Genomic DNA, 15,209 nt, shown 5'->3' on the forward strand with positions numbered 1-15,209 from the left:
TGAGGAAAGAGTGCGCTGTCAGAAGTAAGGAAGAGTGTCCACCTGTGGTGAGTGTTACAGAGGGTGTAACGGGAGAGTGTGCGCGAGAAAGGTGTGTGACGGACAGGTGCATGAGGAAAGAGTGCGCTGTCAGAAGTAAGGAAGAGTGTCCACCTGTGGTGAGTGTTACAGAGGGTGTAACGGGAGAGTGTGCGCGAGAAAGGTGTGTGACGGACAGGTGCATGGGGAAAGAGTGTGCTGTCAAGAGTAAGGGTGAGTGCGTTGTCACGAGTGGAGGTGAAAGTAGTGAGAGTGACAAGGAGCGTGAGTTAGTTGTGACAGGTGAGCGAGGATGTACACCTGGGATGGAAGGATGCACACCTGGAATGGTAGAGCGTGAGTGGGAATGCACGCTGGAGTTGGTGGTGAGGCACATGGTTGGGTGTGCGAATGAGGGCACACCTGTGATTGTCACAGAGGAGGTGACCAAGGAGGGGGCGCGAAGAGGTGTTTTGGTGAGGTGTGCTACGAACGAATGTGTGCCAAAATGTTCGGTGGTCAGGTGTGTGACCAAGGCTGTGAGTGGAATGGGTGTACCTGGGTGTGTAAGGAAAGGTACGAGGAGAATGGGAACGGCTGCATGTATGAGCACGAAAGGGGTAGCGTATGCATGTAAGCCTGCAGGCGAGGCGTCGACGATAACCGGGTCAAAGGTTAGGTCGACTTTTAGCCGAATCGGGCCCTCGGTGCGTGCCGGGCTTCGCGTGCCGCGAGAACCAGCGGAGATCCGAGCCACGGCGGGTTCGAAGGGACCGCCGTGCGTGATCCACGCTGGGCCTCGCGTGGAGCGGCCGCGTCCGGGCTCCACTAGGCGGAGCTGGCAGCCCGATAGAAAGGGTCGTCATGGCGACCACTTTTTGGTGAGACGTGCCGTCAGGTCGAGATCGGGGCATTGGATGGCTCCGTGCCGAGATGGTGCGTGGGATCTCGGCCCGGGTAAACCCCCATCCCTGCACCGAGTGCCGGACGTATCCAGCCGCTGGCACAGAACAACCAGCATCCATTGCTTGGCTTTACGAAGCCGGGCTTTGGACAGGGATTGGCGCACCGAGAGGTATTAGTGAGTCGACTGGGTGATGAGGTTAGTGTTTTGGACCCAAAATTAGAGAAAAACAAAATTTGATGATTGGCAAAGGATTGGCAGTAGTGATTGGCAGATGATGGGCAGTGATTGGCCAAATTTTTGATTTGTTGAAATTTGATGTGCAAAATTGGTAGTAAGAGACCCCCGATGTGGTGGGATGGCAAATCCACCATCCTTCCCATGTGTGGGGGGCAAAGGAGCAATAGCTTATGGGGTGTATGGCAGTGAAAACTAGCCCGGGTGGGTTAGGATATTGTGTGTAGGGATCTAGAGAAGATGACCTTAGGTAACGTTAAGGTTAGTTAGTGACTGATACCTGTAGTGGGGACGCAGGTAGATTAGTGTGGATTATAATGACGAGGGAGCGCAATAGTTTAAAGGGACGACTGGGAAGCGCAAGTTTCAGAAGGGAGTAGTTAGCTGAGATGATGCCGTGTGTGTGTGAGAATTGAACAGGTGTGATTGCACAGGTGTGCAACTGGACAGGTGTGTGGAGCAGTGTATGAGTAGTGAGTGTGTGGATCAGCGCGAATGCGCTTGGGGAGAGAAGGGTGCAGGTGGCACCAGGTGTGAGAGCACAGGTGTGCAAGTACAGGTGTGTGGAGAGAGTTGGAGTAAGTGGTATGGAGTGGTGTGCGTGGTGCGAAGGTGTGGATGGGGGAAGAGTGGACCCCTTTCACGAGTACCCGGGGCGGGTAGTGTAAGTGTTAGGTAGAGGGTGCAGGTAAATTGTGGTTGGATATTGGCATTTGTGGTGCGGTGGCAGAATGGTGTTGTGGATGGGTGCATTAGTGTTGTGGAAATGGCTGGGCGTGTAGCCTGTTAGTGTGTGTAGTTGGTTGGGCACTCCACCACTGTGAGGATGTCGGCCAGGTGAGGCCGCAGGTGGGCTCTGGGAGCCGGTAGTTGTGAGTGGGTGCCTGAGGATCCCGGGTGTGGATCGGGCAGCCCAGTGCCAGAGAGGGCACGGAGTGGGGAGAGCGCCAGAGGGCCTTCCCCAGGTAGATAGGTTAGGGTAAGGAGCAGGTAAGCTCGGAGGCAACTGCAGTGGTGGAGGGGTGCAGGTGGGTAGACCCACTGGGAGAGGTACACGCCACAGCCCAGAAATTGTACGAGGGCACCGGGAGATGAATCGGGGGAGTGAGACCCCAAATTGAAGAGCACCACAGTTTGGCCAATGGGAATTGGTTTTTAGAACCCATAGTGTAAGAGGGCCAATGGTTTGGCCGGAGGAAGACCCCGGGTAGTGTAAAGTTGTTAAAGTCATTTAGGAAATAGTTAGGATTGATGAACCTGTCGCACCATACGCAGCCACTTGCCTGTGGTGATGATGATGACTCCACACCTGTGTTTTCTTTGTTTGTTGCAGGAAATGAGATTGCTGTGGATTTGTGAGACGCATCACGACGTGGATGAGACATTGGGGTGATTCCATCTCTCCCTCCCTAGGAGGGACTGATGATGAATTGGTAATGGCAAATTTTGATGTTGAGTTGGAGATGGCAAATTTTGATGAGAGTTGAAAATGGCAAATTTGATTGGTTAGGAGGGAGAGAAGACGAATTTGGTTTATGGGAGGAACGGGGAAGACAGTAGGGATGTTTGTTGATTTGTAAAGTAGATGTTTATGGGTAGTGTTGTGTTTTGTGGATACAGTAAGGGGTAAGGGAGGGGCCATGTAGGTTACCTGGTGGGGGGGGGGGCGTACGATAGGAACGTACCTGTCTCACCTGGTTCCCATGTGCCCCCAGTGTGCATTACCTTATATTGCGTGCACTTTTGCGCCCTTACCACCTTACTCACTTGTTTCTTCTTTTGTCTCCCACCTCCGAGGATCTGGCTTTGGGGTAGAGAGAGAGGAGAGAGAGGTGCTGGCTACGCAGTTGTGGGCCTGCACTTTCGCTGTTGGCTGCCTGGATCGATACACCATATGGACCGCAATGTTTGTGGCCACCCACAATGGACCGCAGCTCTTTTGCGGCCAAGCACCACCCGTGGAAGGACCTATGGGTCAACGTGGCACCTATGCCATAAAGGTGAACCACTGTTAATTAACACCACTGAAGGCCACACGAAGAGCAAGAGACACCTGCAGGGTTAGGGGTTGTCGCATTTATTTTTATTCCAATGAACAATGGTGACTGCACCGATTGGTGGTGGGGTGGTGCTGTTGATGCTCGGGAAGGGTGCTCTGCACGTTATTAAAGGCCGTCGGCCACAGAGCACTCGTGGGTTGGTGTATCGATGTTGGCAAGCGCGCTCTCTCTATGCATAACATCTGCATGTGTTCCTCCAAAAACAGGTCCTGGATCGTAGTGTAAATAGCAGCGTAGTCTTGTAAATAATGCTCCCTACCGGCTGTATGTTTAGTTTGAGAATTCTTTCCGGATTCGGTTATCCTGTGGGTGTGTTTCTGTGAGGAGAAGGGTGCAACGTCGCAGGGGGACATATTTACTCATTTGTGAATATCTGTAAAACTGTCGCACTCAGGGTAGAGTTAATAGTAGAGGGAACTACATTGCGTGCCACACTAAAGTAGGTAAAAATTTATCGGGTCGGGACGCCCCGAGGGTAGAGAAGGGTGCAATGTTGCGAATATGGAATTTGGCCTCCATATCCGCTTGTAAATATTCCCCTATTTTCTCCAATACTCCCCAACTTTCCCCGATCCCCCATTCCCTAGTCCCATTGCATGTAAATAACAATCAGTAGAGCCGACCTTCCCCTTATTCCCCCATTAAATGTCGTGCCCAGGTCCACCGCACCACACGTAGACAACTTTCGGACATCTTCCTAGTTATTCTTATTCTATGTCAGTTAAGGCCTCGTCTCCATTAATTATGACTCTTCGTTGCACCAGAATGTGATTATATGGCATCAGTAGTGAGTTTAGGACCTTTCCCATACCTCCTCCCATCTTCTTCCCCAAACAACAACAATAACAACAACTACAACAACAATTACAACAACAACAGAGGAGATGGCGGCGGAGCGGGGGAGGATGCGTCCTCACACCGGCTCGATTAGCGCCATTGACCACGCGCTCCACGGGGTTACCACGGAGGGGCTGGCTGTCAGCTCCTCCTCAAGGGCGGAGCCTGGTAACCCCCCGCACCCAATCAGAAGGGCGGACCGATTCCATCTGGGGCGGCGCTAGCGAGCCGAGGGCGTGTCACTCCCCGCCGGATATACGCGGCCACGCGCCGGATGTGACGAGAGATGCGCCTCAGCTTGGAGACTGGAGAGAGAAGCCACCGCCACCCCCAGCGTGACGATACCTCCCCGCATCTCTGGACCGGACCGAGTCGATTCTGCCTTGAGCCAAGAGTGCACCTTGAGCCATCGCTACCTGCCTTTCCTTGCCATCAATCCCCGTGTGAGTCAGCATTTTGTCCCGTGTGTCTGTCGTCTGTCCGGGGTTAATATAAGAGTGTGTCTAAGTGCCTGTCTTCCTGTAATATACCTCTAGCCCCTGTAATCTAACCTTTTCCGCCTTAATATAACCTCCTCCGGAGGTCTTGAGAACTGAACCCCTGGTGTCGTATTGTGTGATTATAACCCAGCCGGGTGTCTTCTCTTTCCTATTGAGCCAGCGTAGCGCGGCTTCGTCGACGTTCGAGTACAATCGGGTAATTTGTGCGGACACGACGGCCATTCCGCTCGGCCCACCTTAACATCAAAGTCGTGTCTGTAACAATATATATATATATATATATATATATATATACATGAATGTATGTACCAAATACCAAATACATGAATGTATATATATATATATATATATATATATATATATATATATATATATATATATATATATATATTGTTACGGACCGCGGATAAGATGTTGGTTTGCCGAGCGGATAGCCCCGCGGCCCGAACAGTTACCCCGACTAACCCGATTCCCGAACGTTGGCCAAATTCGCGCCACAGATATTCAATATGGAAAAGACAAAAGTGACATGGATGTGAAGAAGAAGAAGAAGACGAAAAGGTTGGCAATACTACTAAATTTATTCCTACTATTTACATGCTCAAAGTAACCAAGGAGAAGGAAAGATAAGAAAACAATATACAGAAGATATTAGAGACACAGTGAAAATCGCTAGCTTACCTACAGTCTTAATTAACCCAGGGACAAGACACACATAACAAACTCACGTACACAAAAGGATGGAAAGGCAGGAGGTGGATGGCTGGAGGAAGAGGAAGGTCCAACGGGTCCTGCAGCATGATCGGCGCGTTTCGCAGCCGCCGTTCCTTCGCGGCCCTGCTCAAAACTGCCGTCAAAGCCCCAAGCTGCTGTTGTTGCTGCTGTGGCTGCTGAAGCTGCCGCGGTTGTGTGGACGTCGCGTGCTCTTTTCAGGACTCGTCTCTCTCGTCTTGTCAAAGCTCATCTGGTCCAACCACTCAACTCAACAACCACACGTCTCCCTGTCCAACTACTACTCGGTTCTTGCGCGCGCGCTTTTATAGCGCCTCAGGCGATCAAGCCGCCGGCCTTCAGGACACGCCCATCGGTCAGCGCGCCTCGTCCCTGATTGGTCGGCACGGCCCTCTGGCTCCACCCTTGATGACGATGGGTGGGCACGCCCTTCTTCCCCGAGCTGAGCACATGTTCAATGGCGGCCTTGGGGCGAAATCAGCAACCCACCGCTGTAACAAACCTGGCAAACTGCCCAGTGCGGTTGGCAATGGAGACTTGGAGGGGATGTAGCTGGAAATGGAGATTTTGGGAATGGGAATGAAAGGGAATCTATCTTGTTTCACTTGGTGCAATGGAGTGTCATTTTAATGGAAGACAAAGCCTTACCCTAATACACATAATAAAGATATAACTATCAACAAAGGGGGAAATCTATGATTGGCTGACGTGATTGTTTATGACCTAATTATGGGACGCCCTTCGACCTTTATACATAACTGGAGTAAGGAGGGTCCAGAATAAAGCACTAATAATAAAAAAACACAATAAAAAAAACCACAATCCTCATATCCACAACACTGCACCCTCCTCCTCTTAGGCACGTCCCGGGCCTATAACTTTAACTTAGTGTGACACGTACGTGTAGTTCCCTCTACTTTTAACCTGACCCTGAGTGCGACAGTTTTAAAACATAAATAAATATGTCCCACTGCTCCATTGCACCCTGCCTAACAGATTCACGCCCACAGCTAACCGAATTGCGGAATGGTCTTCAAACTATACATTGACGGTGGGGAGCATTATTTACAATGACTCTACTTTATTTACAAAACGCAACCCAGGACCTGTGATTGTTCTTTTGGGGGGGGGAGAGACAGTCTGCTCTGCATCGACGCACCATGAAAGCACCCAAAACGCACTAACACACCCTCAAGCACCAATCGGTGCACAGTCATCACTGTCATCAATAAAAATAAACCAACAACCCCTAACCCTGCAGGTGGTCTCTTGCTCTTCAGCTCCCTCTGCTGGCTATTTGCTTTCTTCCAGATGTTGTCATTTTTTTTCATTTTCTTACTGGCGGCCTATTTGAACATAAAATGAAATGCACCCAACGTGTCCATTTTTATTTATTTATGGCCCACAGGGGCCGACTAGCGTGGTTCACCTGTGGGGCATCGGTGCCCTGTGGCCAAGGTCCGCCAGCAAGATCTTGGGCCTTCATGGCCGGTGCCAGCAGAGGGGCCATGCCCCAACCCATGGGGTCCATAAGTGGTGCTCGGCCACAGACATGTGGTCCATAATGTGGTGCATCGATGCAGACAGCTGGTTCTGGGAGTTCCGGGCGCACCATGGCGGACTCACGCACGCTCCCCTCGGCGCCCAGTGGCGCACAGGTCCTCATGTGGGAGACAAAGGGGGGAAAAGACAGATGAGCGAGGGGTAAGGTCACAAGGGTACACATCAATCAAGGCAATGCAAGGCGAAGTGCGTACGGAGAGCGAAGTGTGAAAAGCTCGTCCCTACCGTACGTCACCCCCCCCCCCCCTTGTCACCTACACTACCCTTGCCCTTACCCTATATGTACAACAATCTACACATTTACAAATCCGTCGCTACCGTCACATCTTCCCCCTATACCAAATTCGTCTTCACTCCCTCTACTTCAAAATTTGCCATCACCCAATTCATCATCAATCCTCATAAGGAGGAAGAGATGGAACATCAAGCACAATGTCACACCCACGTCATGATGCGTCTCACAATCCAAACATCTGCACAATAAAAATAATTAAAACATGGCATGGTGTGGAGGTACGTCATCCCAGGTGAGTGGATGCAGATGGTGCGAGGAGACTTCAATCCTAACTATCCTCTCAATGACTTTAACACACTTTACACTACCCGGGGTCTTTCCCTGCCAATCCATTGGCCAACTTACACTATGGGTTCTAAAAACCAATTCCCATTGACCAAACTGTGGTGCTTCTCAATTTGGGGTCTCACTCCCCCGATTCATCTCCCGGTGCCCTTGCACAATTTCCGGGCTGGGTCATGTAGCTCCCCCAGCAGGTCTACCCACCTGCACACCTCCACCACTGCAGTTGCCACCCACCCTCTGGCACTGGGCTACCCGGGTCCGTCCTCCGGATCCTCGGGTCCCATCCACAACAACTACCGGCTCCCAGAGCCCACCTGCGGCCTCACCTGGCCGACATCCTCACAGTGGTGGAGTGCCCAAACCAACTACACACACTAACAGGCTACACGCCCAGCCATTTCCACAACACTAATGCACCCATCCAAATACCATTCTTTCACCCGCACCACAGATGCCAATATCCAACCACAATTTACCTGTACCCTCTACCTAACACTTACACTACCCGCCCCGGGTATTCGTGATGGGGGTCCACTCTTCCCCCATTCACACCTTCGCACCATCCACTCCACTCCACAATTTCCACCATACTCACTCCACGACCATCCATTCCCCAATACTCCATATATTCCATACTCCATGTATTCCACACAACCATTCTTCATTCACCTGTCATTGCACACCTGTGCAATCACACCTGGTGCCACCTGCACCCTCCTTCCTTCCTGGACCATTTGGTCAGCACAACACTCATCACCATCACTCACTCAAACACTGCTCCATACACCTGTTCAGTTGCACACCTGTGCAATCACACCTGTTCCTTACACACTTTTCACAATACACTTCTGAATACACTTCCAACACTCACACGGCATCATCTGAACTACCTGTTGCCCTGCTAACTTAGTGCTCCCCGTCTTCCCTTTAAACTAAGCACATACCACGTCATTATCATCCACTCTAATCTACCTGCGTCCCCACTACAGGTATCTTTGTCACAACCTAATCTTAACGTTACCTAAGGTCATCTTCTCTAGGTCCCTATCATTATATCCTAACCCTCCCGGGCTAGTTTTCACTGCCATGAACCCCATAACTAGTGCTCCTTTGCCCCCGCTGTGAGAGATGGCAGAGTTGCCATCCCATCACATCGGGTATCTCCCACTACCAATTTTGCACATCAAATTTCAGCCAATCAAAAATTTGCCAATCATCTGCCAATCCTCTGCCAATCATCACTGCCAATCCTCAAATTTTGTTCTTCTAATTTCGGGGCCAAAACACTATCCTCATCATCACAGTCTACTCACTAGTGCCTCTCGGTGCGCCAATTCACTTCTAAAGCTCGGCTTCGTACAGCCGAGCAATGAATGCGGGTTCTTTGGTGCCGGCGGTTGGATGTGTCCGGCACTCGGTGCAGGGAAGGACGCTTACCCGGGCCGAGATCCCACGCACCATCTCGGCACAGAGCCGTCCAATGGCCCGATCTCGACTTGCCGGAACGCCTCAACAAAAAGGGGTCGCCATGACGACCCTTCCTATTGGGCTGCCCGCTCCGCCTAGTGGAGCACGGACGCGGCCGTTCAAAGCGCGGCCCGGCGTGGATCGCGTACGGCGGTTCTTTCGAAACCGCCGTGGTTCGGATCCCCGCTGGTCCTCGCGGTACGCAAAGCTGCCCGGCGCGCACCGAGGGCCCGATTCGGCTATAAGTCGCTCTAACCGCTAACCCGGTTACCGTCGATGCTTCACCTTCATGCTCACACGCATACGCTACCCCTTTCACCCTCAAACGAGCTCGGTGCTCCAACGCCGCCCGTACACCCCGCGTACTTCGCTATTGCACTCGTTATTGCACTCGTTATTTCGCTCAGACTTGGTCACACCTGACCACCGCACACCTTTGCACACACTCGTCGTTCGCACACCTCACCAACACACCTTCGCGCCCCCTCCTCGGTCACCTCGTCTGTGACAACCACAGGTGTGCTCTCACTTGCACACCCAACCATGTGCCTCACTACTAACTCAAGTGTGCATTCCCACACACGCTCTACCGTTCCAGGTGTGCATCCTTCCATTCCAGGTGTACATCCTCTCTCACCTGCCACAACCAACTCACGTTCCGTGTCACTCTTACTACTCTCACCTCCACACTCGGTCACGCACTCACCCTTACTCTCGACAGCGTACTCTGTACTCATGCACCCGTCCGTTACACACCTTTCTCGCGCATCCTCTTGCGCACACTCTCCCGTTACTTCCTCCGTAACACTCACCACAGGTGTACATTCTCCCTTACTTTTGACAGCGCACTCTTTCCTCATGCACCCGTCCGTTACACACCTTTCTCGCGCATCCTCTTGCACACACTCTCCCGTTACTTCCTCCGTAACACTCACCACAGGTGTACACTCTTTCGTTACATCCTTTGTAACACTCCCCACTACGCGCTTCCATGTGCTCCCTCGCACACGCGCTACGACCGTCTCACTCTCGACAGCACACTCACTCCTTGGCGCGCACTTTTTCCTCACACACCCCAGAGTCGGACATTCTCGCACACCTCCTCCTTTGCACACCGTACCTGACGCACACTTCACCAACGGCCTCTCACGAACACCCGGATCCAAATCAACCCCCAAGCCGACTGAAGCTCCCCCCACATCATATGCATTTCCGAATATATCGCCACTCACCTTGGCACCTCGTCTCCGCACCTCCTTCGCCACCTGCAAACTCTTTATTTGGTTAGCGAGCACATCATCACGATTTGAGCACCGACCTTGCACATATTCCATCACCTCCTCCTGTATTTCTCTCTTAGTTTCCGTCCGTCTCTTCTTAATTTCACTCACCCTTACTTTTGCTTCCTCTAACTTTTGCTTCACCTCTTTGATTTCCCGGTGCGTCTCCTCAATCTCGTCCTCTAACGCCACCTTGACCGTTTCTATGTGCGTCCTCACCTCCCGGTCCTTCGTCTCCATTACTTCTGTCACCTCGTCCAACCTCGTTGTCAGTTCCTCACGTACCATCTGACATTCCTTCTATGTCGCTATTAATTCATTTTTAATGTCTTTTTGTGTCGCTTTTAACCCCCCGATTATTGCAGTGTTCTTTTCCACTTGGTCTACGAGTTCCTTTTGTCCCACTGTCAGCTGTTCTACTCCCCTCGTCAGACCCTCTATTCCCCCCTGTAACCTAGCCGTATTATTCCTCACCTCTTTCTCCATACGCTTTTCACCTCGCTTTACCTCCTCGCGTACCCCCGAGACCTCGCTTACACCTCGTCGTATCTCCTCCTTCATCTCCTCCTTCATCTCCTCCTTCATCTCCTCCTTCATCTCCTCCATCTCCTTCATCTCCTTCATCTCCTTCATCTCCTTCATCTCCTTCATCTCCTCCATCTCCTCCATCTCCTTAGTAGATGCCACCCTCATCTGTCCCAATTCATCCCTCTGAGAATCCAATTTACCTTCTAACCCGATTTTCACCTCCTCTATCTGGTTCCCCATCCGTTTGATTTCCCGTGCGGATTGCTCCCCTACTTCCCGCAATTTGTCGTCCATTGTGTTTTCTAACCCCCTTAACCCATTTTTCACCCCCTCTATCTGATTCTCCTGGGCAGCCATTCTATTTTCCACCCCCGTTAACCCATGTTTCACCCCCTCTATCTGATTCTCCTGGGCAGCCATTCTATTTTCCACCCCCGTTAACCCATGTGTTTCACCCCTTCTATCCCATTGTCTAACCCCTCAAATTTCTTGTCTAACCCCTCAAATTTAGCTTCTAGCTGCTCACCGGTACCCCTTGCTTCATCCCTCATTGCCCCCATTCTGTTTTCCAATCCTCCGATTTGGTTTCCCAATTGCTCACTATTCTTGGCCATAAGGGCCTCCATTTGCATCATAAAAAGGTTAAAATCCACCGGTGCTGCCACGGTCGCGGCCGCGGCGACATTTGGCGCCGCTGCACCCACGTGCGCGAGGATGCCATTTTGCGCGCCTGAAACCTCCTCAACCACCTCCTCATTGTTCTCCTCCCTCTGATCCTGGGTTACTCCTAACCCCTCTCCTCGTTCCCCCACCGGCATCCGATCGCCTTGACTAGCCATGGCGCGATTTCAAAATTTGGGTTTTTCTTTAAAACAAATCAAATTTCAGCTGCTCGTAATTTTGAGCGCGTTAAGCGCGCTTCGGGTCCGACCCCGCTCCCGACACCAATTGTTACGGCCAATAGTACAATTGGTGTCCAAAATTTGGGCTAAATAAATTTAGTCCCAGGTTCGAATCCCAACTCCTGACTACCAATTGTTACGGACCGCGGATAAGATGTTGGTTTGCCGAGCGGATGGCCCCGCGGCCCTAAGAGTTACCCCGACTAACCCGATTCCCGAACGTTGGCCAAATTCGCGCCACAGATATTCAATATGGAAAAGACAAAAGCGACACGGATGTGAAGAAGAAGAAGAAGACGAAAAGGTTGGCAATACTACTAAATTTATTCCTACTATTTACATGCTCAAAGTAACCAAGGAGAAGGAAAGATAAGAAAATAATATACAGAAGATATTAGAGACACAGTGAAAATCGCCAGCTCACCTACAGTCTTAATTAACCCAGGGACAAGACACACAGAACAAACTCACGTACACAAAAGGATGGAAAGGCAGGAGGTGGATGGCTGGAGGGAGAGGAGGGTCCAACGGGTCCTGCAGCACGATCGGTGCGTTTCGCAGCCGCCGTTCCTTCGCGGCCCTGCTCAAAACTGCCGTCAAAGCCCCAAGCTGCTGTTGTTGCTGCTGTGGCTGCTGAAGCTGCCGCGGTTGTGTGGACGTCGCGTGCTCTTTTCAGGACTCGTCTCTCTCATCTTGTCAAAACTCATCTGGTCCAACCACTCAACTCAACAACCACACGTCTCCCTGTCCAACTACTACTCGGTTCTTGCGCGCGCGCTTTTATAGCGCCTCAGGCGATCAAGCCGCCGGCCTTCAGGACACGCCCATCGGTCAGCTCGCCTCGGCCCTGATTGGTCGGCACGGCCCTCTGGCTCCGCCCTTGATGACGATGGGCGGGCACGCCCTTCTTCCCCGAGCTGAGCACATGTTCAATGGCGGCCTTGGGGCGAAATCAGCAACCCACCGCTGTAACAAACCTGGCAAACTGCCCAGTGCGGTTGGCAATGGAGACTTGGAGGGGATGTAAATGGAAATAGAGATTTTGGGAATGGGAATGAAAGGGAATCTATCTTGTTTCATTTGGTGCAATGGAGTGTCATTTTAATGGAAGACAAAGCCTTACCCTAATACACATAATAAAGATATAACTATCAACAAAGGGGGAAATCTATGATTGGCTGACGTGATTGTTTATGACCTAATTATGGGACGCCCTTCGACCTTTATACTTAACTGGAGGTAGGAGGGTCCAGAATAAAGCACTAATAATAAAAAACACAATAAAAAAAACCACAATCCTCATATCCACAACAATATATATATATATATTGTTACAGACGTGGCTTAGATGTTAGTTTACCGAGCGGTTTTGGTATGACCACGTCTGCACAAGTTACCGATTATACTCGACGTTGACGAAGCCGCGCCACGCTGGCTCAATAAGGAAAAAGAAGACACACGGCTGAATTATAATGACAGACACCAATGTTTCGATTCTCAATTATATTCGTACGGAAAAGGTTAGATTACAGGGGCTAGAGGTAAAGCACAGAAAAGATGGGCACTTAGACACACTCTTATATTAACCCCGGACAGACGACAGACAAACGGGACAACGGCTGACTCACACGGGGGTTGATGGCAGGAAAGCGGTTGTCGATGGCTCCAGGTGCACCTGTGCTCAAAGGTTAGAATCGACCCGGTCCGGTCCAGAGATGCGGGAGGTTTCACAGCGCTCGGAGGGGACGTTCTTTCTCAGGCGGGCCTTTCTCTTCCTCTCCGCGATCGCAGGCAACGTTCTTTCTCCAGCTGGGGGCGCATCTGTTTCAGCGCTCGCAGGTCCTTCTTTCTCCAGCTGGGGCGCATCTCACGTCACATCCGGCGCGTGGCCGCGTATATCCGGCGGGGAGTGACACGCCCTCGGCTCGTTAGCTCCGCCTCGTGGAATCGGCACGTTGCTTCTCATTGGGTGCGTGCGGGGGGTTTACCAGGCTCCGCCCTTGACGAGGAGCTGACAAGGAGCCCCTTCGTGGTAACCCCGTGGAGCGCATGGTCTGGAGCGCATGGTCTGGAGCGCATTGTCGATGGCGGCGAACCGAGCCGGTGGGAGGACGCACACTCCCCCCCGCGCAGCGCCGTGCCCCTCTGTTGTTGTAGACGGGGAAGAAGATGGGAGGAGGTATGGGAAAGGTCCTAAACTCACTACTGATGCCATATAATCACATTCTGGTGCAACGAAGAGTCATAATTAATGGAAACGAGGCCTTAACTGACATAGACTAAGAATAACTAGGAAGATGTCCGAAAGTTGTCTACGTGTGGTGCGGTGGACCTGGGCACGACATTTAATGGGGGAATAAGGGGAAGGTCGGCTCTACTGATTGTTATTTACATGCAATGGGACTAGGGAATGGGGGATTGGGGAAAGTTGGGGAGTATTGGAGAAAATAGGGGAATATTTACAAGCGGATATGGAGGCCAAATTCCATATTCGCAACATTGCACCCTTCTCTACCCTCGGGGCGTCCCGACCCGATAAATTTTTACCTACTTTAGTGTGGCACGCAATGTAGTTCCCTCTACTATTAACTCTACCCTGAGTGCGACAGTTTTACAGATATTCACAAATGAGTAAATATGTCCCCCTGCGACGTTGCACCCTTCTCCTCACAGAAACACACCCACAGGATAACCGAATCCGGAAAGAATTCGCAAACTACACATACAGCCGGTAGGGAGCATTATTTACAAGATTACGCTGATATCTACACTACGATCCAGGACCTGTCTTTGGAGGAACACATGCAGATGTTATGCATAGAGAGAGCGCGCTTGCCAGCATCGATACACCAACCCACGAGTGCTCTGTGGCCGACGGCCTTTAATAACGTGCAGAGCACCCCATCCCAGCATCAAAAGCACCACCCCACCACCAATCGGTGCAGTCACCATTGTTCAATGATTAAAAATAAATGCGACAACCCCTAACCCTGCAGGTGTCTCTTGCTCTTCGTGTGGCCTTCAGTGGTGTTAACTATTAGTGGTTCACCTGTATGGCATAGGTGCCACGTTGACCCATAGGTCCATCAACGGGTGGTGCTTGGCCGCAAACGAACTGCGGTCCATTGTGGGTGGCCACAAACATTGCGGTCCATATGGTGTATCGATCCCGGCAGCAAACAGCGAAAGTGCAGGCCCACAACTGCGCAGCCAGCACATCTCTCTCCTCTCTCTCTACCCCAAAGCCAGATCCTCGGAGGTGGGAGACAAAAGAAGCAGACAAGTGAGTAAGGTGGTAAGGGCGCAAAAGTGCACGCAATGTAAGGTGATGCACACTGGGGGCACATGGGAACCAGGTGAGACAGGTACGTTCCTATCGTACGCCCCCCCCCCCCACCAGGTAACCTACATGGCCCCTCCCTTAACCCTTACTGTATCCACAAAACACAACACTACCCATAAACATCTACTTTACAAATCAACAAACATCCCTACTGTCTTCCCCGTTCCTCCCATAAACCAAATTCGTCTTCTCTCCCTCCTAACCAATCAAATTTGCCATTTTCAACTCTCCTCAAAATTTGCCATCTCCAACTCAACA

The 15,209-nt window shown here is 51.3% G+C and overlaps 2 protein-coding genes across 2 annotated transcripts in view; one reads left to right on the forward strand and one right to left on the reverse strand.

The window, feature by feature from the left end:
• The window catches only part of PDHA1 (pyruvate dehydrogenase E1 subunit alpha 1), a 143,834-nt gene extending 129,066 nt beyond the window's left edge, over nt 1-14,768 (reverse strand). Inside the window, exon 1 of the mRNA XM_078772326.1 lies at nt 14,658-14,768. Within this exon, the coding sequence (XP_078628452.1) occupies nt 14,658-14,753 (96 nt within the window). The 5' untranslated portion in view covers nt 14,754-14,768. The remainder of the gene's footprint in view (nt 1-14,657) is intronic.
• The window catches only part of SMS (spermine synthase), a 114,408-nt gene that overhangs the window by 88,703 nt on the left and 10,496 nt on the right, over nt 1-15,209 (forward strand). The window lies entirely within an intron of this gene.

The sequence above is a fragment of the Myxine glutinosa genome, chromosome 2 (genome assembly GCF_964187855.1).
Source record: "Myxine glutinosa chromosome 2, kmMyxGlut1.1, whole genome shotgun sequence".
Lineage (NCBI taxonomy): Eukaryota > Metazoa > Chordata > Myxini > Myxiniformes > Myxinidae > Myxine > Myxine glutinosa.